Below are 26,950 nucleotides of genomic sequence, written 5' to 3' on the forward strand. Positions count from 1 at the left end.
GAGTCAGGTAACGCCATTAATTTATATTATTTAATTTTATACTTTAAATATTAGTGTTGTTTAACTCAAATTTATTTAACTTACATAAATTATATTAAAACCATTAAAATATAAGATTAAAATTAACTTATAATTACAAACTCATTAAAAGTAGAGTTGATATTTGTTTATTATCACTTTTAATTAATCAATCTACTTTTATTTCAAAATATTCATATTTTAATTCGTTTATTTTTATGTTTCATTTTAGAACTTGGATTTTTTATTTTAAATATTTAATCGTATTAAAATCAAAATCAAAATTATTTAACATACATAACGAATCTTAAAACCTTTAAATCATATGATTAAAATTTACTTATTATAATAAACTCTTTAAAAATAGTGATTATATTTATAAAATATAATTCAATATTAATTAACCACTTATTTTATTCCAAAATATTAAAATTTTAATTCATTTATTTGTATGTTTTTTTTCAGAACTTGGATTTTTTTTTTTTGTTTCAGCCATAATCAAGCTTATATTGGGAGCCGGTAACAATTTTAATTTTGTATTTTAAATATTGAATAATATTAAAATTAAAATTATTAAACTTAAATTTTGTTTTAACCTTAGCCAAGTTTAATTCGGTTAACCTTTTTTAATTTTTTTTTTAATTTTATACCTTTAATTTATAATGGATTAAAAATCAAATTAATTTAATTTACATAAAATATCATAAAACATTTAAATCATATTATTTAATTTAACTAATAATAATAAACTCTTAATCAATCGCGTTCATACGAGTATTTATGAAATATATTTCAATTTAAATTATTCAATCTAATTATATTTCAAAATATTCAAATTTTAATTCATTTATTTGTATGTTTCTTTTCAGAACTTGGATTTTTGTGTGTTTCAACCTTCCCCACACAGCAGATATATTTATTTAATGTTTATTAAATACTGTCTAAACATTAGTTGAACAGAAAAAAAATGTTTATAACTCATGACAATAAATGTTATGCAAACCTTGATGATATATTTTTTATCAATTAATTTCCATGGATTTTCTGATCCATTTACCATATAGATTAAGTTCAAATATTGACTGTTATATAATGATTATTATATGAATGTGATAAATTTTTTTTTAAAACAACGAGTATCAGGTATAATATAATAAATATATAATGAAACTAATATAAAAAATTACAATCCATTTTATTAATATCATAGATATTCTTGACCATTTTATGGCAATATGCTATGTAAATTTAATGAATTTCCTACAAAGAGGTATACTACCAATTTACTTTATCGGGAGAATTCATATATACTCATATGTAATATTGAGAAAAATAATATATTTTTTTGTGTTAAAATATATAACATATATTATATGTATCTTTTTCCTTGTATACAAAATATAATTATTTATTTATTAAGCCGCAGCAACTATGGTCGTTGGCTGTAAGGGAGGAAACTGTAAGGGAGGAACAGTGAAACTGTAAGTTGGAGACACATTTGTGTATGTGGGACATAGCTTTGTTGCTAAAGACCCAATGATCTCCCAGCACTTTTCAGTGACTATGGCCAGACACAACGCTACACATTGCTCATAATATACACTATATTATAATATATGATTGGGTAATCATAAAAATCTAAATCAATTAGAAATACTGTGTTAAAATTAACTTTGTTTATTTTTTTGAATCATAACAAGATTTAATAGAAAATAGAAAAAATTATTTAGTTGATTGTCTTTTGTAGGAGTCTTTTGATAGCAAATGGAGCTTGAACCAAATCATATTTTATGATTTCTTCTATTTCATTTTTGCATATATGTTTAAACTGTCCTTGTTTTTTCATAGCATCTGCAATTTTAAGCCAATATTATATATTATATTTAATTAGATAAAAAAGTAAATAACAAAAATAGAAACCAGTCGTTGCCCGGATTACAGAATACCCAAAATATGTATTAGTAAATGTTGAATATTTTTAATAATAAAATATTTATTATAAACAATATTAAGTATGATATTGCAAATATTTTACATGCATATAAAAAATAGAATTATAACAAATAAGTATATTCTTACCAAATATAACACTACAAATGCTCAAAGAACAAAATGGAATTTTTCCTTTCTTCCATTGTAAGAATAGTGTTGTAGCAACTCATCTGTACGTAGTTTGGACATTATTCTGCGCACCATTGCCTTGACATGTTCCCTACCTATTTATGTATATTCCTTAACCTAGAAATTATTTGTTTTGTTTTTTAAATGAATATATTATATTATGAATTTTCTAATTACTACAAATTATAAAAATTACCACACATGTTCTAAATTCATTATCACCAGCAATTTATCTTCAAAAGTTTGTAAGTCTATAATTTTGTCTATTGGTACTGGACAGTCATTTAACTGATTAACGGGAAAATGTTCCTCAGAGGCCTGAAGCTGATCTTCCAATTGTAAATGTAAAGACTAAATGATACAAAATGACCAACTGATTGCTTTGAATTTGTTTTAATTCAATTTTTAGAAAAACCATATCTTTATTCACGTAATTTTGGAATTCCATATCTCCTGAATAATAAAATAATAATGTATAGTAAATATTTGTATATGACTGTAAAAATTTTACTTGTATAATTTATGAAATATTTTTGTATATTATAACATTACCTGCAGGTTGTATGACATTAGAATTGAAGCTTGACAGACCTTCTACAACATTACTATTTTTAACCATTTAGTTGGTTATCTAAAAATAATAATAATTAGGCATTGTTAAAAAGTAATTAACAATTAATTTACAGTATTAAGGGGGTATCACAGAGATATGACAAATATGATAATTTTTATTCTACTCAATATTTTTGAATTAATTTATTAATTTTGAAGATAAATAACACAAAACTGGACAAATTTTTTTGCTGAAAAATTCTAAATAGCCAATTTGTAAATCTGATTTGAAAGACACCATTTATACAATCAAACTATATAATCTAAATATTACCAAAATTATACCTAAATAACCTTAATCCAAAAAATTAATTTATATTACACAATTTAAAACTATTAATTTTTAAATTGGATTTTATATACTTCTAATTAATAAAAATGAAGCAAATTTAAAAAAATAATTCATCACTATTTATACTAATATATACTAACACTATAATGTCGCGTCCTGCGTAGTCACATAATAGAAAACACATTATAAGGAGGTTCTCTTGAATATCGAAACCACACGTGGTGATAGCTCGATTGTTTAGTTAACAATAATACCACAATTACCCTGCATTAGATATGGGTACGCAAGAGTTTATAATGATAAATATAATAAATGAACTCTCATAAATATTAAACCACATCCTGTATCTCTGCGTCAGTAATTATGAGAGATCTCACACACATACAGAATCAATAACGACTCATCACATTTATCATATTTTATTATAATTTATCATATACACACACACACACTTGCATATATCAGATACAAAAGGGGGTCCCGAACAGGCGATATTCAGACGAGTTTTGGCTATGCTGCACTAAGCACCTTCACGTCAGTGTATGTTATGGTCTGGACTTGGAAATATTTTGAACGAATTTTATAAAGTATAATTGTTAGGGCTTAGAATAATTTCTATAGTTTAAATATTTGGACTTAGAATATTTAAAACTTATTTAAATTTGTTGTACTTAGGATAATTTTTAACAGTTTAATAAACTAACTTATCTTAAAGAGTATTAATTATTTCTTCATTACATCTGCATCCAAGCGTTGACTAGACATTAATATTGGAATCAAATGATCAAACGGTTGGCATGCAATAATAACCTATAATACAAATATCGTTGAACATTCAAGTTATCAAAATATAAATTTTTTGGTGTAGCTAATACTATATAACAGAAATATTCTTATATATATAATCATAACTCACTTGTTTGTTCATTTTTTTTTTTACTGAAGTGGATGTTGGTTTTTTGAAATAAGAAAGTCCCTGCATGATTTTGTTTATATCTGTAAAATATGCAATATTTGGCATCTTTGAAATAGATATGGATAGATGTTTAACAACAAACATGGAATACAAAAATATTATAAAAAAAGATTCATACATTAGAGATTTGATGAAAGATTCAACATAGGCTATTTCAAACAAAATTGTCAATATTAAATGGCTGTAACTACAAAACTAATTACTAATTTTCGTTTACACGATTGTATTGAGTATTGAAAAATATATTTGACCATAAAAAAAGAATTCCAAAATTTAGAGCGACTGGTAAAATAGAAATACACCAGTATTTTTATACACATTAATTTAGGAATTATAATACTTTATTACAACGAATTTTGATTTCAAAGATTACAATCACGTTGTAGATATAATTATCATTTACATCGTGATTATAATTATAGAATTTTTATATTTTTTGGAATAAGTGGACTAACGTTACTTTACAGCAGTAATTTACAGACATGTTAATGGAAAATTGTCAAAGAGATCTTGTTATCGTATTTAAGACTTCTTTGGTAAAGTATGAGATTATAAGATTTGGTTAATGGTTAATCTAAAGTAGTTAATGCTCTCTTAAAACATAACCTCTTATTTGTATTTTATTGAACAAATATAGGAACATAACTTCATACATTTTAATTCTGTATTACTGTGTAACGATATCGTTACGTTATTAACATATAGGTTTATAGCTTATAGTTTTAACTTTTTTTGCGAGTGTCTTTAAAAATCTACTAATTTATCATGTCTGGATCAATTAGTGCGTTAACGGTGGCTGGTTCTAGAACATCTGGAACACCCATCCGTACGCAAAATGTGATGGCTGCAAATGCTATTGCAAATATTGTTAAAAGTTCATTGGGACCTGTTGGCTTGGATAAAATGTTGGTCGATGATATAGGAGTAAGTATGAACTTACTACTTATTTACTTATTTACTTATCTACTTATTTCATACCTTAATTAATAAGAAAATATTAAGTTTATATTTTATGTATTGAATTTAGGATGTTACTGTGACCAATGATGGAGCTACTATTCTTAAGTTATTAGATGTTGAACATCCAGCAGCTCGAGTTCTTGTTGAATTGGCCCAGTTGCAAGATGAAGAAGTTGGAGATGGTACAACATCAGTTGTAAGTATATTTTCATATATGTTACCTTACATTAATTATTCTTGAATTTAGATTATTGCTTTTATATGTGTTCATCCTCATTTTAAGAAAATACATTTTAAATTAGATATTAATACTAACCATATATAACTAACTGTAGCTGTTAAAAGGAAATTAAAATTTTTGATATTTAACACTTGAAAGTGTTTATAAGCTAAACATTAATAAAATATTTAAAAAAAAATTTAATATTTGTTTAGGTTATAATAGCTGCAGAATTACTGAAAAATGCAGATGAATTAGTAAAACAAAAAATACATCCAACATCTATCATAAGTGGATATCGTTTGGCATGCAAAGAGTCTTGTAAATACATACAGAACAATTTAACTGTTGGTGTTGATGATTTACGACGTGATTGGTTGGAAAATGCTGCCACCACATCTATGTCTAGCAAGTTAATTATGGCTGATTCTGAATTCTTTTCAAGAATGGTTGTAGATGCTTGCATGCTTGTTAAACGACCATCTGATAAGCGTGGTGGTGTATCTGTTCCCATTAAAACAATTAATGTACTTAAAGCTCACGGTAAAAGTGCTCGAGAAAGTTTACTTATTCAGGGATATGCTCTGAATTGTACTGTTGCCTCGGAAGCAATGCCAAAAAAGATAACAAATGCAAAAATTGCTTGTTTGGATTTCTCTTTACAAAAGACTAAAATGAAATTAGGAGTACAGGTTCTGGTAAATGATGTTGACCAATTAGAAGCAATTCGACAACGGGAATCTGATATAACTAAAGAAAGAGTACAAAAAATTTTAGCCACTGGAGCTAATGTTATATTATGCACTGGTGGTATTGATGACATATGTTTAAAATATTTTATTGAAGCTAAAGCTTTAGCTGTACGCCGTGTAAAAAAAGTTGATTTAAAAAGAATTGCCAAAGCTACAGGTGCAGTCTTTTTGACATCTTTAACTAATATGGAAGGAGAGGAAACATTTGAAAGTTCTAGTCTTGGTGAAGCAGCTGAAGTTGTACAAGATCAAATATCTGATGATGAATTAATAATTGTTAAAGGCCCAAAAGCTCAAAGTGCAGCATCAATTATACTACGTGGACCAAATGATTTCTATTGTGATGAAATGGAACGTTCTATTCATGATGCCTTGTGTGCTGTCCAACGTGTACTTGAATCAAAATCAGCTGTTGCTGGTGGTGGAGCTGTTGAAGCTGCATTATCTATATATTTAGAAAATTTTGCTACATCTTTAAGTTCCCGAGAGCAATTGGCTATTGCTGAATTTGCACGTTCTTTGTTAGTTATACCAAAAACTTTAGCAATAAATGCTGCACAAGATGCTACAGAATTGGTAGCTAAATTGAGATCTTACCATAATGAAAGTCAAACTAGTAGTGAAAATGATGTTTACAAATGGTATGGATTAGATTTGGAAAATGGTGAAATACGGGATAACTTAAAAGCTGGTGTCCTAGAACCAGCAGTATCTAAGATCAAGTCTTTAAAATTTGCAACCGAAGCGGCAATAACTATTCTCAGAATAGATGATATGATTAAGTTAGATCCCGAACAAAAAGCTGGGCATGGTTATCAGCAAGCATATGATGCAGGAGAGCTATAATGAAACAGGTTCATTTATAAAAAATTAACATTAGGTTACTAATATTTTTTAATACTTTTCTTATATTTGTGCAAGAATTGCATTATTTTAATTTGTTATTATTTAAACTATTTTCTTGCCTTGTGCTTACTAAATAATAACATTCACTTACAGATACATTTATAAATATAAGTATTATTTTTTTTACATACCTATATTTAATAAACCTCAAAATTTTTACTAAATTAAATTGTTGGTTATTATATCTGAATAAAAAACTTCAAAAGTGATAATGATAATTTTAGTCAAATGTATTCCATGAAATTATCTTTGAGTTGATAAGTAATTTTAATGCCTAACAATAATTCTAAAAAATTAACTAAAAATATTTATATTTTTATTTTAATTTGTAACTAAAAATATGATCACTTTATTTGAAGTTTGTACTTCTTTTTTTTAATTTCCATATTTTATTAAAATACTGCTGGTTTTATAAATAATAGTTATAGTAACCAAAAAAGATGCAATTGGTTAAGATTATTTTTGAAAATAAATATGCTCTTAATCACATTTTCACACTATTAATTGATAAAATATATATACACATTTTTTGTGATATATTACGTAAAATTGTAACTTAAATCCTCTTTCTTTAAATCTTTGACAGCATAAATACTTAAATTTACCTCATTAAGCTCTTGTATTTTTATTTCCATAATGTTTTTATTAGATACACAATATTATATTTATTGTTTGTGCTAGGTTATTTGTGTTTATCTAAAATATTATTGAATAGAACATTATTTATTATATGTTTATAAAATTGGCTTTGAAATTAAGTCCCTTGGTAGATCTAATGATTGAGTCCAGACTTATATTTTATGATTTTTTTCAATCATAATTTAATAATAAGATTTAAATTCAGAATCATTGCTATCTCTTCAAGAACAACTATAGAGTGCAAAATATTTGAAGTGTAAAGATTATGGTTTCATTTGTTAAATATTTGATGCTTATAGTCCATTCAGAATAAGAGTGCTTAGTCACTTGGACGAAAACAGGTTTTTACTGCACATGTGTCTTTTCCACCAGGAACGTTGTGGTATGCCGACGCTGTTATACGTAGTGAATTGTATTACACATCACTCTTTTCGTGACGCCACGTTATAGTTCTATTTTGAATAACAAGGTTTTTTTTTTTTATAATAATCTGTATACAAGGCGGTAGTCTCTTACTTTTATAGACTTTTATAGACGACAGCGGTCGAACAATGGGTACGAATCATAGAGTGTCTAGATATCGACGGGTTTCCGACCGTTATCGGCTTCTCGGTAGACATGCGCGAGTTTGGGCCCTCTTAATCTGAACAGACTATAAAATAATTTTTTATTTTCATACATCTTACAGTAGCCTCAATAGTATTTTAAAATATATTTTACCATTTCAAATAATAATTTCATATCACTATGTTTTAGCTAAGAGTAACATTTCATAATAAAAATAAACTATATTCTAAGTATAATATATTAAAAAAAAAATTGCCAGCATATGGTAAATCAGAATAAATTAATCGTCTATCATTATTATAAATTAATTATTTAAATAAATGTATTTCGGTTTTGTAGAGTTAACTTCAAGTGTCTGAGAAACTATTCTACTTTATGTTGATAAATAGTATAATTTAATATTAGGTTTAGGAACATTGTGTGCTTAAACACTAATTACTTCAATAGTTCATAGTGACCAGATGAGTAACTAAATTGGAATTTATCGATGATCAATTATTAGCAATTTTAATTATTATAATCTTCACAATACTTTATTTTTTTATAGCTGTATGTCCTAAATTTAATTAACAGTTCTATGATTTATTTTGTTATAAATAATTTTATCTTATATCCCAAATAAAATTAATTATATTAATAAAATGTGTTGCTCACAATTAATGAGAACACAATTTTTGTCAGAAAAATAATCTTAAGGTAGTTAAATTCTTTCATCATGATGTTTTATCAAAATTTAAATATTAGCTATATAAATTAAAAAAAATTATTATTTTACTATCATACATTTATTGTTTATTCAAGAAATTATAAATTAAAACAAAACATATTAACTCTCAAAACTGTCAAGTTGAAGACAGACATTAAAAAAAATATATGTTGAATGAGAGCAGTATAGTAATAAGATAGGGGTAAATAAAACAAATACTTAATTTAATAAACGTAATAATTTACAAAAAACAATGAAATATTACTGAGGAAAAATTGAAACATATTTACAAATACATCAGAGAAGAAAAACATTAAATAATAAAAGATATTCTGTTTTTGATACATGAGTCTATACTAATTCATTTACGATTTTCAACAGTTCAATTTGAAATTAATCATGATGCACAATCATAATAATATTTCATATGTGCTTTATATGTATGAAGGCTTTTAAAAGTATACAAAACAATTAAGTTAAAACAATTATAAATAGTGAGGACTGAGATTTTAAAAACTACAGCAAACACATAGTCAATATTATCATTATTGTACACAAATAAACATCAAAAATATAAGAAACTTCATATTTACTTTTGTATAAGAAACATAAAAACCATAATTTCAGAAAATTCACTCAATATAAAAAAAAATTTTTCATTTTTTTATTTGAAAAATACTCTGTAGACAAAAAACTGCACTTGTATTGTACATATTTTAAATTTCATTCAAATGTAATGCCTTCAAGAAAATAATAACCATTTATAAGTATTATAATATAATGTATAATCTATGTACAGTAAGTAGTATAAAATATTTAAATGGTAAATTGTACTGTTATTAATCATCTAGACTACTCTGGTTTTTTTATTTGAGCACTAATAAGATTCTTACTGCACTCTTCAATTGATAAGTAATGCACAATATCGCACAACTATTTTCTTTAAGCCTATTTACTTAATATTAATCAAATGTAAATGTAGATATTTTAAACATTGTGTCTCAAAATATATTAGATATAAAAATACCTATAATATATTAAATTATTAATTAATCCTACGTTAAAAAGAAAAATAAACTAATAAAAATATTTCTGTTAAGCAAACCATTTTCATTACTTATATAATTTATATTTTACTGTATTAAACATTAAAAAAAGAAAAAGAAAATAAATCGAGACACTCTGCATACAATATTATGTATAAACACTTATGTATAAATATAACATAATATTTACAAGTACCTTTAAAATAATCAAAAACTAAAAATAAGTGTAAAAAAAAAGTACATATAAAACATGTTAACAGTTAACATATACTCTAATTATGAGCAAATAATTATGACATATAAAAACTAAAGTCACATTCAGACTCGAGTTGAATTCAATCGATAAAAAGTGGAGCAGCACAAATAAATATTTAGTTTATAGTCATAAGGTTATACTTTAAAAATAAATTTAATGCATAGTAATATACTTTTTGGATAATAAAAAAATTATTTTATTTATTACGACAAATTCTGATTTAATATTTAAAATATTTAGTTAATACAATTATTTAAAAAGGATTAAACTGAAAGTTAATAATTTGATCAAGTTTATTTCAATAGATATAATTGTACACAATCAACATTCTTAGAATAAAAAAGGAGGGAATCAAAGTGTTAATTAGCAGTACTTTATTATGGAAAACTACATAAATGAGATCCTAGTGTACAATGGGGTATTTTTAAAAATTCTCAAAAATTAAATAAAAAAATTTGAGAATAATATAAAAATATGGTTTATAACCATACAAAAAATAAAAATCTTATTTAATTGTTCATATTGAAATATAAAATAACCATTGTTAAGTATTAATTTTTGTTTAGAAATATATATATATATTTTTTTTTATTCAGTTATTTTAAGATAAAATAAATTATTAATAAAGTTAAACAATTTGCAACATCTTAAAGTTTTTTTATGGTAACCAGGTATGACAATTAGAAAAACAAAGTTACTAAGTACGCATTAGTTATTAAATATCATAAATAAGTGCCTTTACAATATTAAATATTTCGAAGAAAAAAATGGCACATTCACTGTTTAGGAAATTTGAAAATCTATGTAACTTAAATTAAACATCCAGATATTATAAACTTCAGGTTTTACATAATCATTTGGCAGCTAAAGGATTAACCTTTGTCAATTTATAAAACCCTTAAATATTTATATTAATATTATGATTCTGCATGGCACCTAGTGTGGCTAGAGTTTTTTTAATGCGTAATGCAGTAAGACGGGCAGATGCAGTATGATACCAACACTCTTGCATTAATTTGCTCATTGTTTGCAAACACTATAATAAAATACATATTTAGATTTTGATACAGGAATAATATTTTAGTTTACAATTTTTAACTTACTGGGTATGTATTCCACCTCTGTGGAATAGGTGGTCGTCTAATTTCTAAACAAACAACTTTGCGCATTTCATCAATAGTAGGATCAGATGGTACGCTATCATAATATGGTAACTGATATTCTTCATGAATATTTCCAATATTACACCTCCTTGTTATTTCCCATAAAATTAAACCCAAAGCATATACATCACCTCTTTTAAATGAATCAAAATGGTTCATGTTAATTGTTTCTTCCAAAACCTATTCAATTAAAAATAATATTAAAAATAAACATTAAGCATTGGATTTAGTAATGATAATACTTCAGGGGCCATATATCGTTTTGTGCCGACTCTATGATTTAATGGTATATCAACTGTGTCCATAGTAGTATCATATCGTACAGCTAGTCCTAAATCACCAATAGCACAAGTTCCATTGGATTTAACTAAAATATTTTTAGATTTGAGATCACGATGTGCAATGGCCGGTTTACCTATTTTATAAAATTAATAAAAAAAAATTGTATAAATAACATAAAATATATTTTTTTACATGTTTAAATTTTAAGTTAATTACCTTGAGTACCAACAATTTCCATATGTAAATGAGCTAGACCTGTTGCAATAGACAATGCCATGCGAATCATTCCATTAGTATCCACTGTACTACGATTCAAAAAATCAAATAATGATCCATTTTCATGGTAGTCAGTTATTAACCATAACTGAGTCCACGTACCATTATCTAAAGTTATAAGTATTAAAACCACTGTTAAACTATATGGTTAGAAATAGTATTTTAACCTTTATTATCAGCAGCAATAAATCCTAAAATATTATCGTGTCTCAACATTACAGTTTGGTATATTTCAGCTTCCCTAAACCATGACCGTTCCTCTCTAGATGAAAAAATTTTGACAGCCACTTGTTCCCCGCGCCATTTTCCTTGCCATACTTCACCAAAACGCCCTTTACCAATAGGTACTCCAAGTTGGATTTGACGAGCAATGCTTCGTTGGACCAAAAGTGGCAAGCCTATAATATTAAAAATTAATTAAGTAATTAAAAATTTACAAAAAGGAGTTCTACAAATACAAACCGGATCCGGATCCACTAGTAGTCATTTCAATCATATCTCTCAAAGAAACAGCAGCAGCTAAAATAGGTTGTTGATCAGCAGCTATGTTTCTAGGAGTTCGTAGATATCTTATATTATGACGTTTATTTGATTCAACCCAAAAATTCATAATAAGCATAACTACTAAGCATACAACTCCTATTGGACCAGCTATTATAATAGCCAGTTCCCATGTACCCAATCTTTTAGTTTTATGGCCATTTTCAGTATCATCTATATTGACAACACAAATTGTTATACAAGGCATAAATTATTTTCCACATACTAAGGATTATAAATTATAGATAAGCGTTTTATAATTACATATATAATGCAAATAACAGATAATTTGTTTAATACATATATGATTATAAAATCATAACAGTAAATAATAAAGCTATCTTCCAATATGCGGTCTACCTTCATTTTGTGTACTACCTAACTATAAATATGAGTAAGAGTATGTAGTTTCTTGTGATCAGTCTACAGCAGTGAATTCCACATTATTATTTATTACAGTTTATTCTAATTTCTGGTTAGGATTTTACATATTTGAAAAGAGCTATTTACATAAAAGAGTGAATCATTCAAACATTTTGTGGATCTGGAAACTAGTGTTAATATACAAATAATTGAAAGTTTTTGAAAGACTCAATATTAATTAGACTGAATATTTTTAATAAAATATATAATACAAATAAAGCTTTGTTAAAGAGTTACTTAGCTGAATATTGATGGCGAGGATTAAATACAATTGGTAATATTTTTGATTTTTTCTTAAGATATTTGAAATTACATTTAGTGGATAATCTATAGTATCAATAGTAGTAAATATATATATATATATATATATTTTTAATATGATAGTTTAAGGAGTATAGTATAGTATATTTTTATTTACACTATTAATATTACCCACGTGAAAGTAGCCCACGTTCATTTAGGTAGACCGCATATTGGGAGGTAGCTAACAATAAGCATTGACTATTTCAGTTTTTAAATATGAATTTATTTGAAAAAAATAACGCAAATATATGAATTTTCAATCCTTGTTGAAAATGTCCATGCAATTGTTAAAAAATAACAAATTCTACCTGGAGGTTTTATGTGTAGTTTTGGCTTAAGATCTTTGTTACAAAAGTCATATTGTTTACAACACTCGGTAACAAAAGAATCATTATGTTTGTTAGGGTAATGGCATGTAAAAGGTTTTTCTCGTGGGATCAAAATGGTAGTCTCCAAACATCTAAAACGAGCAGTTATCAAAAATTCAAACATGTTAAAGAACACCAAATAAACCTTAATGTTAGCCTATAAAAATAAGTTTAAAATTTTAGATTTGAAAAATTATTTCAGAACTATAATGAATTATCTGTTAATTATAAAAATAAAAATAAAATTGTTAAAGGAGCAGACAAAATATTTTAAAAAATGTTAAAAAAACAACGTGAACAAAATCTTAAATTATAATGGGTTTGTTAAGTTTTATTTATTAAAAAATGAGGGATTTAAAAAAAGTGTATAATGTCACTCAGTAGAGTAATTACTTCTCTAGGTTGGGGGTTTGGCGACAGGCTAACAACCCATCACAGTAAAAACAATTTTGTTTAGGACACAAATATGATGCCTCAGATTAATGGATTACAAGACTCAAGACTGGAAAATTGGAACTCTGCTTTATATTTTGATACTTAGAATATACAGACTTTATTTAAACCGGGTACATTTAGAACATTGGTAGATAAGGTGAAGACTGACTTGTAATAGTTGCACTACAAGAAATAAAATTAAGTGACACTGAATCAATAAAATTTAAAAATATGATTATTTTTTATGGACTATATGATAATAAAAAATTGGGGGGAAAGTAGTTTCACTGTAAACAAATCATACCTCTATTTTGTTAAAGATTTCAAAGTAATAAGTCCAAGAATCACTATGCTAATGATAGCAGTAAGATGGCTCAATATAGCATTTGTAAATTTAAATGCTTCAACAGAGAAGAAAAACTAGAGAAAGATGAATTTTACTCATTAACTAATAATATCTTGAATGAAGAAATCAGAAAATTGCATATAATTTATTATAAGAAATATATATTAAATGCAAACATTTGAAAAGAAATTACTTAAGCCCTATAATAGGTATTCATATTTTACACAAAGTATTGAATGGCAATGGGTGTATAATAATAACCTTACCTCGGAAAGAAACATCAGAATAAATAAAAAGCACTATTTTTCCACACAAAAATATCCACAGAGGTACTTGGAGTTCTTCTAATGAACAATATATCAATCAAATAGATCATGTGTTGGATAACTCAAGACAAACACAATGCTGGACGTAAGAAATGCATGAGTAGTAGATTGTGATACATACCATATGTTAGTGGTGAGTACATTGAAAGTTACACTTGAAATTGCACATAATTCAAAGAAAATAAGAACTAAGGAGCTTTTTGAAGATGTTAAAAAGCTCGATGAGTACAGGTAGAAACAACAACAACCCAAGTCAGAACAGGATTAAGACTAGAGGATACATTATCACCAATTTTATTTAACTTTGCACGGGAAAAAGTGATGCAAAACTTTAAACAAAAATAAGTACATATAGGTGATACAAAGTTTGGACTGCTAGAGAACGCTAATGATTTTGTGCTAATGGTGGAAAATAAAGAAGAGCTTATTGAATAAACTCAAGGATTATTTGAGACAGCAAAGAGTTGAGTTAGAAATAAACGTGGGAAAACAGACTACTTGATATCTTAGAAAGCAAGTTTGCCAGAAGATATACACACTCATTTGGAAATGGAGGCAAATAAGTTTAACAGTACACAAAAGTTCAATTACCTAGATACATTTATAATTCAGAATAATGTAAAACAAGAAGAGATACAAGCAATAATACATGCAGGTAATAGATTGATATTTTCTTAGATCGCTATTATTATTGAACAAGCTGTTTAAGTCAAGAATGATGTCTTAGAGTCTAACTGTATATTCTTGAATATAAGCATGAATTTTTATTTAATCCCTAATGATGAATGGATGCAAAACTCGAATGCTTCAAAAGACACAACAAAATAATCTTAGTATTTGAACGAAAAATTCTGAGGTCGATTTTTGGCCCTTGCATAAATACGAATACAAGAAAGTGGAGAATAAGGCATAATGTGAAGATTAGGGAACTATATCAGAAACCAAACAAAGTCGAAGATATAAGAAAAAGGCAGCTTCTTTTTTGGCTGACCACACATGGCGAAAGAAAAATGTCCTTATACACAAGTTACTATGTAGCTCTCCAAAAGGCATAAGACCATTTGGTAGATTAAGGTTGAGGTGAGAAGACCAGTTATTGAAAGATGTGGAATGGGTTGAATCAGATGCTGATTGGCATGCCCTAGCGAAAGATAGAGAAAGATGGCATGGCATGTATTTGTTAGTTTGGTCTTAAAGGCTGTCAACTACAAAGAAGAGAAGTAATTATTATTCATAACCTCTTATACATTCTTGGTTCAGATTTGAGTTTTAATTAAAATGTATTAATTTTTTTTATTTCTCTTTTATATTTATTATATATACTGTAACCGAGTAGCAATAGTAAAAATATAAGAAGTAAAGAAAAAGATATTTTCGTTAATACGATATTATGATATTCATAGCTATATATACAGCAATAGTTTGTGCCATTGTAGTTACAAATTACAGCTTACAACACATGTTTATTTTTAATGACTTATCAAAACTTATTTTACAAGTATTTAAAATATTAATACATTTAATAATAAATATAAGAAAACAAAATTAATTACTTATTGTTTTAATTATTGTAGAAATGTGAAGTGAAGAAATAATACGTTAAATAAAATTATTCCCACATCTTATTGGTTAAATTATTTATTTATTACAATATTACAGTCCATTGTTCTAGACTAAATAAAATAAATATTATGTTCTTGAAAAACCAATTTCTTTTAATATCAATGAAGTATTTATTTAAATATTAATTTCTCCCTAAAATATTAATATTAGTCAGGAAAACTAAATGAACTCCAAAACAGTTAAAAAGGGCACACATATATCATTAATAAACCTGTAGGTTTAACTTCAACAAGTTTTGGGTATAACCAGCGATTACAATAATCTCGATCTTGACAACACAGCATTGAAGTTTCATCCAAAAACTGTCTTCGAAAACATAATTTTGGCTTTTCTGGTGGGAAAAACTGGTTCTTGTGCAAACAACTTAAACCAAATTCCCAGCACAAATTATTTAAAGTACGCCAAATAATAAATATTTTAGTAAGATAAAAATTACAAAAGTATTCTTTATTTTTTTTCTTGAATAAATAAATATTCGTTATAATAACATGAACATGGGTATATTTTTAAGACTGCAAAATAATTATAAAACCATTATTATTTTTATATAGTATAGAATATCATTCATATTCCAGATTCTGGTACACTTATTCCAAATATTAAAACACAATTAGGGAATTGGTAAAATAAAATAGATGCTGAAGAACAAATCGTAATTTATGGACTCCTATAGGTCAAAAATTATCTTAATGACTGGGTTTCTTGTAAGGTTAGTAGTAACATATAATTTTTCCCCATTTATATTTGTTTACCTTTCTTCCATGTTTGTAATTTTAAACTAAAAACAATTTTGGAATGATAACTTTGAAATAATATAAATATAATTTATTTACTATAAAAACATTATAATAAAAAAATTGGTTGAGTGATAATTATTTTGTTGGCTTATAAAGGACACATTCTATAACATACGTGTAATAAAAGTGTTATTTTTTAGAAAAATAATATTCACATCTAAAAAAAAAAAAATCAAAAAATTATCATTGATTTGTATATCATATACTTCCTAAACATAATTATCATTTAATATTACTTAAAATTTATATTTTAGGCTGGGGCCTTCCTAAACAAGAAACTATTGAAATACTTTTTTTTTTTCAAACTACAGAATTATAAATTTAGAAAAATCCATAGAACCAGGAAGAACAAGCTAATTTAATTAATGTTGCATTTAAAAGTTTAACAGTTTTAAAAAGTTATTATAGTTATTGATTAAAAATAATTTAATTTATTCACTTTTATAACTAATAATATACATAAATACCCAATTATTTTATATTTTTATAGCATTTATTCTAATGTTTAGGTAAAACAAAAAAAAAAAAAATAAATAAAGACTATACCAAACTAGAAATTATACTAAAATTAAAACTTATAAATTCTTATAGTAGCCAGTTATTTTATTCATAACTATACAAGTGTTAGAGTCAAGGTACAAATGGTTAAATTCCTCATTTACAATATATTTTTATAAATTGATCATAACATTTTATTTTATACAATTTAACCAGAAGATGTGTTACTGTTGAGAATACTCTATATAGTATAGACTGATATTTATTTATAAATATTTTACTAATTAACTACTAAAAGTAGGTCTCCAAAAAAAAAAAAAATCCTAGCTATGGGACTGACTCAAATCAATCTATATTATACATTTACTCCTTGTAATTGTTGTAAACAGCATACACTTAAATAATTAAGTGAATTAATAATGCAATTAAGCTAAGACAGCAAAAAAAAATATGTATACTTACTAGTTGGGTTGAATAATTTAAACATTATTAAATTAGGTAAATTAATTGAAGCAATATAATGTTTCTATACAGGCCCGTATTTAAAATTTGGTGCCCCCGGGCATATAATTTATGCCCCCCTCCCAAAATAAATAATAATAATATAACAATTATTATTTCGTCCATAATCAAAATTCATTAATATTAAAATATAATTTATAAATGAAAATTGTTTAATACTTTTTTTAATTAACAAACTATAAATATAATAAAAATATAATTTTTTTTTTCATTAGGTACATCATTTTTAAAATTAATTTTGCTAAAATATTTTGCCGTCCTCTGGCATGTGCCTACCTGTACCCCCCCCCCACAAATAAGGGCCTGTGTCTATAATATAAAATCGCTGACAACATTTGGAAATGAACATCTTTATTGGAAAGCACTTGTGTATATATAGACTCAACAATTTATTTGAATATAAACAATTCAATATCAATTTTGTGTTTTTATCATATTTCATATAAAACAAAATATAAAGCTGTAAATATAGTGTATTGAACATTTGTGCTAGACTTTGGTTAAAATATAAACATGATACTATTTCTTGTAAAACTAATAATTTATAAAGAATGACTGTTACCATGACAATTGATATAATATAACCATAAAAAAAATATGGTTATTAAACAATCATTGGAGAAGTCTCCTCTAAAATTATAACGGTATACAATTACAAACTACAAGCATTCAACACCAAGTATTTACTAAATGTTTGTGGATATAATAAATGCAGAATTTGGCTAGTTAACTTATAGATTTAGAGTATAAATTTATCAATTACTATTTATGTATCAGCAAGACAGGAGCGTATTTAGACTTACTTCTAGGGGGGGAGACTCAAATTTTTTCTTAATTCAGGCTCAAAATTTACAAGTAATATGTTTGGTAATATTTTAATCTAATGCTGGATCCACTTAGAATCAACTTTTGTGAAGTTCTTGTTTAACACCTGTTTGTGTTTTGAAAGTTAGGCTTGTGTTTTATTTGATTTTTCACTAAGTATGGACCCAATTGGACAAATGGACAAAAAACCCAATTCAGTATTCACAGCCATGTGTAATTTGATTTTTTTTATAAAATGATCCACATTAAAAAAATTTGAAATGTGCATCTCACATATAAGATTCCTTAAATACAGGAGGGGACCTTTGTCACCCCTTCCCCCCACCTCTAAAATACCCTCCAGCAATAATATGAAATTTGGGCTAAAATAAATATACATGTTTTGAAGACTAAAAATAAAGTGGTCAATAACAAAGTAGCATAATAAGAATTTTTTTAAGTTGTTGTTTATTTGACAAACCTTAATAATATAATATAATAAAAATGTATAATAATATTACAAATTAATTGAGTTAACTGTATAGGTACATTATAGTGAAATACTATTTGAGAAATTGTTTAATAACCATAGGTAGCCTTAGTTGTGTCAAAGTAAAGGAAAACAATTTATAACTTTTTTGATGCATATTTCAGTATTCTCTTACACATATAGTAAATCATACACCAAAGACTGGGGAACTAAATGAGTTTTCTGTATAACTATTAGAATATTTAATGTGATAAATTAAATTAAGCACTTGTAAGTTTATCAAACTTATTTTTTTTTTTAAATGCATAGCATTTGTAAATTATAGATTAGTACAACTAATGTTGGAAAATAAAAGTCTGAAAAAACATAACTATACAGTTATAAATTTGTTCATTATTGATAAGATATTTCTATGGAAGACAGAAATTAATATTTATACCGAAAATGTACACAACAATGAATAAAAATAATTTAAAGTATAGGTAATCGACTAAAATAATGAATAATTCTTTGTTCTCACCTAGATGAATGTCGAATCACACCGGTATCTTTGTTAAGTGATATACTTGTAAAACAATATCCATCGGTAGTGCAAGTGAAGTTTGTATCAAAACATAAGTCACAATAACACAATAAACCTAGTAACAAATAACAATCTTTAAATATAATTTATCCATAAAATATAAAATTAATGTAACATTCAATGAAATTATGAGAAATTATTAAAATAATAATTAACATACCATTAATAGAATGATAAAAGGAAAATAGAAGAAAACCCACAATTAATACACACGTCCATTTGGAAGACATTGTACGAATGTAAAAAGTCCTTTGGAGTTTGTTATTTTCCAGTATTCACCTAGTCGAACAATAATCGACTACAATTGCAAATGTCTACATTTTCTTTTAAACCGATAAGGGCACATGGTTTAAATACAAATCAGTAACTACGCATATCTAATTGCTAACAAATGAAGAATAATCAATTTGTTTAGATAGTTGAGCAACACAATTAAACAAATGTTTTGAATGTACTATCCATCGAGAACATAACATTTGAAACTTTACTTTAGAACATTAATAACATATATCGACATTTAAATAACTCATTAGTTTTTACAATAAACGAAAACAAATGTAATAATGAAACTAGAAATATGTACTTATTACTTATGTACCAAAACATACGACAGGAAGTACTTATATCACATTACCAATTACCAAAACTACACTATACCGAAAAGTTATTTTGCGGTAGAATGGTTTATCGTACATTCGTGGAAGAAACATTATCAGTGGTAGATTGATGAAATATGATTACATAAATTGCAGTTGACATTGTTGCCAATTGAAACCAAAGTATCATTGCTCTCGAAAAATGTTTCCCATTGAAAGAGGTCAAGTGGATATATTTCCTAAGATGTTTGACATAATGGTAAAACCAAATTTCTTATGGAAGAGTTTTGAATTTTTAATGTTATTACTTTTGAAAATAAAGGGATCAAATTATAATTTATTCATATTCCAAAAAATCAGTCATTTCAAGTGCCTATAAACCACACATTTCATTAAAATATTTAAAAAATTATTAATAATCTTTAAAATGCTAATATAAATAATAAGAGCATGTTTGAATTCGTTTCGATTAATATTAATACAATAACAGCTAAATAAATAATAGATTCGGAAATTTGTTGAAATACTCTTGATTTCATCACAATTTCATTTTCAGACGATTACAAAACTTTTTTGGCTGAAAAGAAAATTTTTTGAAAAATCTTGTTTATTATCAGCTTTAAGTATGAAATTGAAAGTTTTTTTAATTTTAACTTAAAAAATGTTTGGATTTTTCAATTATTATTTTTTTGTCTTAAAGTAAGAGGTATTTAAACGTTCATTAAAATTATTTTGAAGTAACACTAATTTTTTTTAATTATTTCATTAACTAATAAGAAATGAGTACGATTAAGTATTTTTTTGTATTTTTCTAACTTTTTGTCAAATCAAAATGATTTATTGTCATTTTATTAAAAAAACTAAGAAAATATGAAATGGCTCAACAAAAGTTGATAGCGAAAAGTGTTTTAAGCATTTTATAAATTTTTTAGAGTTTTTAGAGTTGTCAAAATGAATACAAAAATTTAATGCAGTCAAAAACTAGTAATACGTACATTTTACCGATTTTTGTTATTTTTTCATAATTATTAAGAAAACTGTTGGGAAATTGGTAAAATCACCTTTGGGTACCGATTAAACAGCCTTTCTTTCCAGAAACTTTAAATGGTTGTGATTATTGGAGCAATCTATTTGGTTAAAATCGTGTTTACAGATACAAAAAATAAAAATACTCATAAAAATTAATACATTCATTTTATTCAGAATCTAAAATATATGCAAATATTGTAAATAACTATTACATATAATATATTATAATATTAAGATATAAGTATTTATTTTACAAAGGTATTTTGTATGTATCTAAGTATTTAATTTATTTATTATAATCATATTTGATTATAGTTATTAATATAGTTATATATTGCAATATATTGCATAACATAACAACTAATAATAATATACTTTTGTAAAAATATGAAGTAATTTTTTTGACTTGCAACAGAAAATTTGTAATTTTTTTTCACTCATTTGCACTTTATAATTGAATAATTTAACTGAATTGTACAAAATATCAGGCACATTGAAATCAACATTCATACAGTGGTGGACTGGCCAAAGAAGCAAAGGATCAATTAATTGCCTCCTAGATCCTCAATAGTGTCATAATAATAAAAATAATACATATTTATATAAAAAAATTCATTATTAAAATATAATAGAAAAACATCATAAATTTATTATTAGAATATCTCAATTGAGCACTATTAAATAGAAATATTTATTACTTGAAATTCAATTATAATAGATCTAGTTGATTAACCCTCTGGGCTCCTTGATACCCAGTCAGTCCCACCTCACATGGACATATACAATTGTTAGTAACACAATAATTAATTAAGTATTTTTTAATTTTGATATATTCAAAACATTTTTAACAGTTGGGGTAGGCAATTCAAACAAATAAGGAAATAAGGAATCTTATTTATCACAAATGTAATTAATTAAAATTATTTTTTTTTCTTTATCAAAATTATGTTTCAAACTTATTTTTTGAATATTGAGTTTAATAAAAATGAATATATTGCTCAAAAATAATTTTTAATTAATAAAAATAGTACAGATAAGCAGGATAAGTTTTTAATGAACAAAATAATAATTAATATACAATACATACAAATTCAAGACACTACTTACTGATCAATATACATTTTCCATTAACAGATTTTAAATTTTTAATCAATACTATTTATTTTGTTTAAAATTTAAAAATAAAACCTGAAAATTTATTTGATATTTTCAATTAGTTCACTTGATTTATTTAATCATCACAACTAATTTTTTAAATTGTGATTAAATATAAAAATTTAAACCCTTATTTTCTTTCTTTTTTTTTTTTTATTACTATTATTATACACTGTTTAACTCAAACTAATAAATTAATAATTAAATTACTAAATAAATAAAAAATAAATTATATTGAAACAAAACTAAACATTATTAATTTTTAGATAGATCAACAGGTTTTGAATTTCCTGGTGCATTGAATTCATACAATTCTACTGCACGTTTTTCACCATTTGGTGGAGGACCTATTAATTTCACCATTTCGTCATAATTTATAGATTCTTTTCGTAGCAATTCTTCAGCAATCTGAAATTTTATGACAATATTACTTTAAACAAGTTTTAACCAAAGGAAATATTATAAACAGAGAATTAAACATTAAGAAATGATTATTAAAAATTAATCTATATTATTATGAGAACATTATTTTCTTTTTACAGTAACTTTATGTTCGTACACGGAACGTGTTTGTAAATAATCATATAGAAAATCAGAATTTTTAATATCTAGATTATAATTATATAAAATCAAATAGAAAGTATTTTTAATTTTTTTTTTTATTTGTATATTAATTTAAAAACTATACCAATTCCAGTTTATTATAGTTTTCTTTAAGTAGTTTTTCTGTTTTGAAATAAGCTTCAGCAACTAATCTAGAAACTTCAGATTCCATTAGTGATGCTAATTTGTTACTATATGGCCGCACACTATCTTTAGTAACTTCAGGAAATGACAATAATCCAATTTTATCATTCATGCCATACTGACGTACCTTAAATTTAAATTATATATATATTTTAATTACATACAAATTAATAATAATAATTGTTTTTAAAATGTACTTGAGCATTTGCAATTTTAGTAACTTTATCTAAATCATTTTGAGCTCCAGTGGTTATGCTATTAAATACTATTGATTCAGCTACTCTGCCACCAAGTCCCAAACACATTTTTTCAAATAACTATAAAATAATACATTATTATATATATATATATATACTTATAATATATATATTTATGTATACATTATTTAAAATAATACATTATCATATAATTTATAATTAATAATATTAATTAAGATTTTTTAAATATTTAGTACAATTCAAATTCAGTAATAGATCATAATATACTATGAACTTCCTACAGATTATTACACAATGAAACTTTTAAAATATTAAATTTAATAAAACAAAATCCAGTAAATCTAAGTAATCTTTATGCCCCAATAAACAGTTCACAGTAATAATTCCAATAATAAAAAACAAATAATATTATTATATTTTTTGTACATCGGAAAAAGCAATTATATGAATGAATAAATTATGTGCATTTTTATTGTTTTAAAATTGATTAGAAGTAAATAATACATAAAGATTTTAAGAATTGTTATTATTAAAATATTCAATTTGAAAAATTAAATTTTTCATACTCAAAACACTATTCAAAATTAGTTGGAACAAAATCTTATGATAAATTAATCATAAGAAAACAGTACTTAAAATACTTAATTAAATTATAACTTACATTTTTAGAAAATATTCTCAAATACTTTAATATAATTTTACAGTAAAAACTCAAACTTACAGCTTGTTTTGAAAGTAGATACCGTTCAGTGGGTGTATACTGAGCAAATCCTAATGCTGCATTAGTTCTCGGAACAATTGTAACTTTAAGGAGAGCATCGGTGGTTGGCAACAGCCATCCAATCAATGCATGCCCTGCTTCATGGTATGCAACAATTTTTTTTTCATCTGGAGAAATTGCATGAGATCGTTTTTCTGTTCCTCCAACAACACGTTCAACTGCATAATCTAAATCAGTCTCTAGTACTACTTTTTGATTATTTCTAGCTGCATGTAATGCTGCTTCATTACAAACATTAGCAATATCCGCACCTAGTTAACATTTATAATTAATTGAATATTTTTAAACAAAGTATCATTAATAAATCTACCACTAAATCCAGGAGTCAAGTGGGCCATTTTTTGCGAATAATCTTTAGGTTCCTTATCTAATTTAATTTTTAAATGTTGTTCAAAAATTTCTTTACGCTCTTCTAATGTAGGGAGATCTATAAGAATGTGACGGTCAAAACGTCCTGGTCTTAACAAAGCCTAGAAATTCCAAAATTATTAAAGAATTTTAATTTATAAACATAATAATTAATAAGTAAAAATGTACTTTGTCTAAAATATCAGCTCTATTTGTAGAGGCTAACATTAAAACACCTTCTTTAGATCCAATACCATCCATTTCAACTAACAATTGATTTAAAGTTTGTTCTCCTTCATCACCACCACCTTCTGGTCCCCTTGAAGATCTTTTACGACCAATTGCATCAATTTCATCAATATAAATTATACAAGGAGATCTCTTTCTACCTTCTTTAAATAAATCCCTAAAATTGGTCACACAATTTATTTTTTGTAAATGTCATGAACAAACAATAATTTAATTTAATTAAATAATTCATATTTTTATAGCTTACCGTACTCTAGCAGCACCAAGCCCTCCAATCATTTCAATAAATTCAGAACCATTCATAGACAAAAAAGGTACATTTGCTTCTGTTGCAACAGCTTTAGCTAACATTGTTTTACCACATCCAGGTGGTCCTAAAAGCAATGCACCTTTAGGTACTTTTGCTCCTAAATTCTTGTAATGATCAGGTCTCTTTAAATAATCAACAAATTCCATGACTTCTTGTTTTGCTTCTTTAAGACCAGCAACATCTTTAAAGCGAACTCCTTTTCCTTGACCAATCAATGGATCAACTAATGTATACTTGGCTCGTTTAATTTGCGACTGAAATAATTTATAAATTAATTTAAAATTTTATCATTCAAAAAGTTATAAAAATACACAACGATGAAATTTGTAATTAATTATTTACCATTATGTACTTACAAACATATCTAAGCTGATAGGAGACTTTCCTCCCTTTGAACGACTAAAATAAGCCAGTGTAAGAAGGCCAACCAAAAATAAAAGTAAAATCAATTCAGGTGCATTAAGAGAACGGTCATACACCACTGGTACTCCATGACCAGGTTTTATACCCAATTTATTTTCAGCTTCCCTTAATTTTTGTTCAAATCTTTCCAAATCAGCAATATTCATATGATATGTCCTTTGATCAATCTATGAAAATGATACTTTATAACTATATTTTATTTAAAAGAATAATAAATTGTTTAAACAATGTTTTTGTATAAAAGTAATATTTTTTTCCCTTTTATATTATTAAATAATTAATTTATTTTAAAATGTCAAAATAAAAATTAAAAACAGCAATCTATTTATTTATATTTACTTTTCGTCCTTTAATTACAGCTCCTTCATATAATCGTATTGTTACTATATCTAAATCAGGACGAGCAATTATTTCTTCAACTTCACCATTAGCCAACATTAAATGTATAAATTCATTCCAAGATATATATCGCATATCCTAAAATTAATGTTTAAATTAATTTAAAAAAATAAAAATCTCAATAAGAAAATAATATAAATATTTACTTCAGGATTTGAAGTATTAGGTAATAATAAACTTAGAACATATAACATTATATAACCGGTAAATACACCCATCATTATTTTTATCATCATGGTATTTCTAGGATCATCAGCATTTTTACCATTATTTTCATTCTTTTGAGAATGTGAATATCTTAAAAAAACTTTGTTTACAGCAGTTATTTCCTTTTTGATAGCTATAAACTAAATAATGAATATAAATAAATTAATATTTAAGAATTTTAAAATATATTTGTAATTAGTTATTTAAAAAAAAATAAATTATTTACTTTACTGGATTTTTCTTTTGGTGTTTTGAGTAAATAATTACTCATAAGTCTAGTATATCTCAATTCCTTATAAGCTCCAGTATAGTTACCAAGTAATTTTGGTTTAAATAATCGAACATTTGATTTTGAAATAATATTGAATAAACTTAAACCCATTTTAAAATTTAAAGCAATACAAATAATATTATTTCATAACGTTAGATAATTCAATAACATTAATATTATCATGTGTTTATTTATTTTGGTTTAAATTAAAGATAACATAAAATTCTGTAATAATCTGACCTATCTATATCTCTTTTCTATAGTTTTAATATTGATTATAAATACTATTTATAATCAATGGTTTTAACCATAGCCTTAGATAATTTCTTCTACCGTAGGAATATGTATACCCATATCACAGAATAGA

General features: G+C 25.2%; 3 protein-coding genes and 1 pseudogene across 4 annotated transcripts; 1 reads left to right on the forward strand and 3 right to left on the reverse strand.

Moving 5' to 3' along the window:
- Window positions 1-1,679: 1,679 nt before the first annotated feature.
- LOC112686772 lies at window positions 1,680-3,734 on the reverse strand (annotated as a pseudogene).
- A 900-nt stretch (window positions 3,735-4,634) lies between these two features.
- Window positions 4,635-6,883, forward strand: LOC112686771 (T-complex protein 1 subunit alpha). The gene is made up of 3 exons (XM_025559189.1): window positions 4,635-4,943; window positions 5,047-5,175; window positions 5,415-6,883. Exons 1-3 carry the CDS (start codon window positions 4,785-4,787, stop codon window positions 6,795-6,797), a joined length of 1,671 nt encoding a protein of 556 aa, XP_025414974.1. The 5' UTR covers window positions 4,635-4,784; the 3' UTR covers window positions 6,798-6,883.
- A 3,816-nt stretch (window positions 6,884-10,699) lies between these two features.
- LOC112686750 (TGF-beta receptor type-1) lies at window positions 10,700-20,454 on the reverse strand. 2 transcript variants are annotated; one of them, XM_025559165.1, is made up of 9 exons: window positions 20,011-20,080; window positions 19,788-19,905; window positions 13,367-13,518; window positions 12,255-12,506; window positions 11,960-12,190; window positions 11,733-11,900; window positions 11,477-11,649; window positions 11,175-11,414; window positions 10,700-11,107 (listed from the first exon to the last, which is right to left on the reverse strand). In XM_025559165.1, exons 1-9 carry the CDS (start codon window positions 20,078-20,080, stop codon window positions 10,970-10,972), a joined length of 1,542 nt encoding a protein of 513 aa, XP_025414950.1. In that variant the 3' UTR covers window positions 10,700-10,969. The 2 variants fall into 2 exon arrangements, with proteins under 2 accessions (XP_025414950.1, XP_025414951.1); XM_025559166.1 differs by lacking the exon at window positions 13,367-13,518 and adding an exon at window positions 16,368-16,519 and having other exon boundaries at window positions 10,970-11,107; window positions 20,011-20,454.
- A 2,390-nt stretch (window positions 20,455-22,844) lies between these two features.
- Window positions 22,845-26,708, reverse strand: LOC112686745 (paraplegin). Its single transcript, XM_025559156.1, has 11 exons — window positions 26,539-26,708; window positions 26,252-26,452; window positions 26,046-26,183; window positions 25,640-25,873; window positions 25,221-25,537; window positions 24,914-25,130; window positions 24,687-24,846; window positions 24,317-24,627; window positions 23,575-23,694; window positions 23,319-23,504; window positions 22,845-23,038 (listed from the first exon to the last, which is right to left on the reverse strand). Exons 1-11 carry the CDS (start codon window positions 26,692-26,694, stop codon window positions 22,886-22,888), a joined length of 2,193 nt encoding a protein of 730 aa, XP_025414941.1. The 5' UTR covers window positions 26,695-26,708; the 3' UTR covers window positions 22,845-22,885.
- Window positions 26,709-26,950: the final 242 nt, after the last annotated feature.

Source organism: Sipha flava, unplaced genomic scaffold (assembly GCF_003268045.1).
Source record: "Sipha flava isolate LNK unplaced genomic scaffold, YSA_version1 324_pilon_pilon, whole genome shotgun sequence".
Lineage (NCBI taxonomy): Eukaryota > Metazoa > Arthropoda > Insecta > Hemiptera > Aphididae > Sipha > Sipha flava.

Bases quoted from the DNA above. Each gene is read 5' to 3' on its own strand.
- LOC112686771 (XM_025559189.1), top strand. From the start codon at position 4,785: ATGTCTGGATCAATTAGTGCGTTAACGGTGGCTGGTTCTAGAACATCT. The intron at 4,944-5,046 runs GTAAGTATGAAC...TATTGAATTTAG, and splicing joins TGTTGGTCGATGATATAGGA to GATGTTACTGTGACCAATGA. The intron at 5,176-5,414 runs GTAAGTATATTT...ATATTTGTTTAG, and splicing joins GAGATGGTACAACATCAGTT to GTTATAATAGCTGCAGAATT.
- LOC112686750 (XM_025559165.1), bottom strand. From the start codon at position 20,080: ATGTCTTCCAAATGGACGTGTGTATTAATTGTGGGTTTTCTTCTATTT. The intron at 12,191-12,254 runs GTTTGTATTTGT...TTAATATTATAG, and splicing joins TACTAGTGGATCCGGATCCG to GCTTGCCACTTTTGGTCCAA. The intron at 11,108-11,174 runs GTAAGTTAAAAA...ATTTTATTATAG, and splicing joins AGAGGTGGAATACATACCCA to TGTTTGCAAACAATGAGCAA.
- LOC112686745 (XM_025559156.1), bottom strand. From the start codon at position 26,694: ATGGGTTTAAGTTTATTCAATATTATTTCAAAATCAAATGTTCGATTA. The intron at 26,453-26,538 runs GTAAATAATTTA...TTCATTATTTAG, and splicing joins CAAAAGAAAAATCCAGTAAA to TTTATAGCTATCAAAAAGGA. The intron at 25,131-25,220 runs GTAAGCTATAAA...GACCAATTTTAG, and splicing joins CTTGGTGCTGCTAGAGTACG to GGATTTATTTAAAGAAGGTA.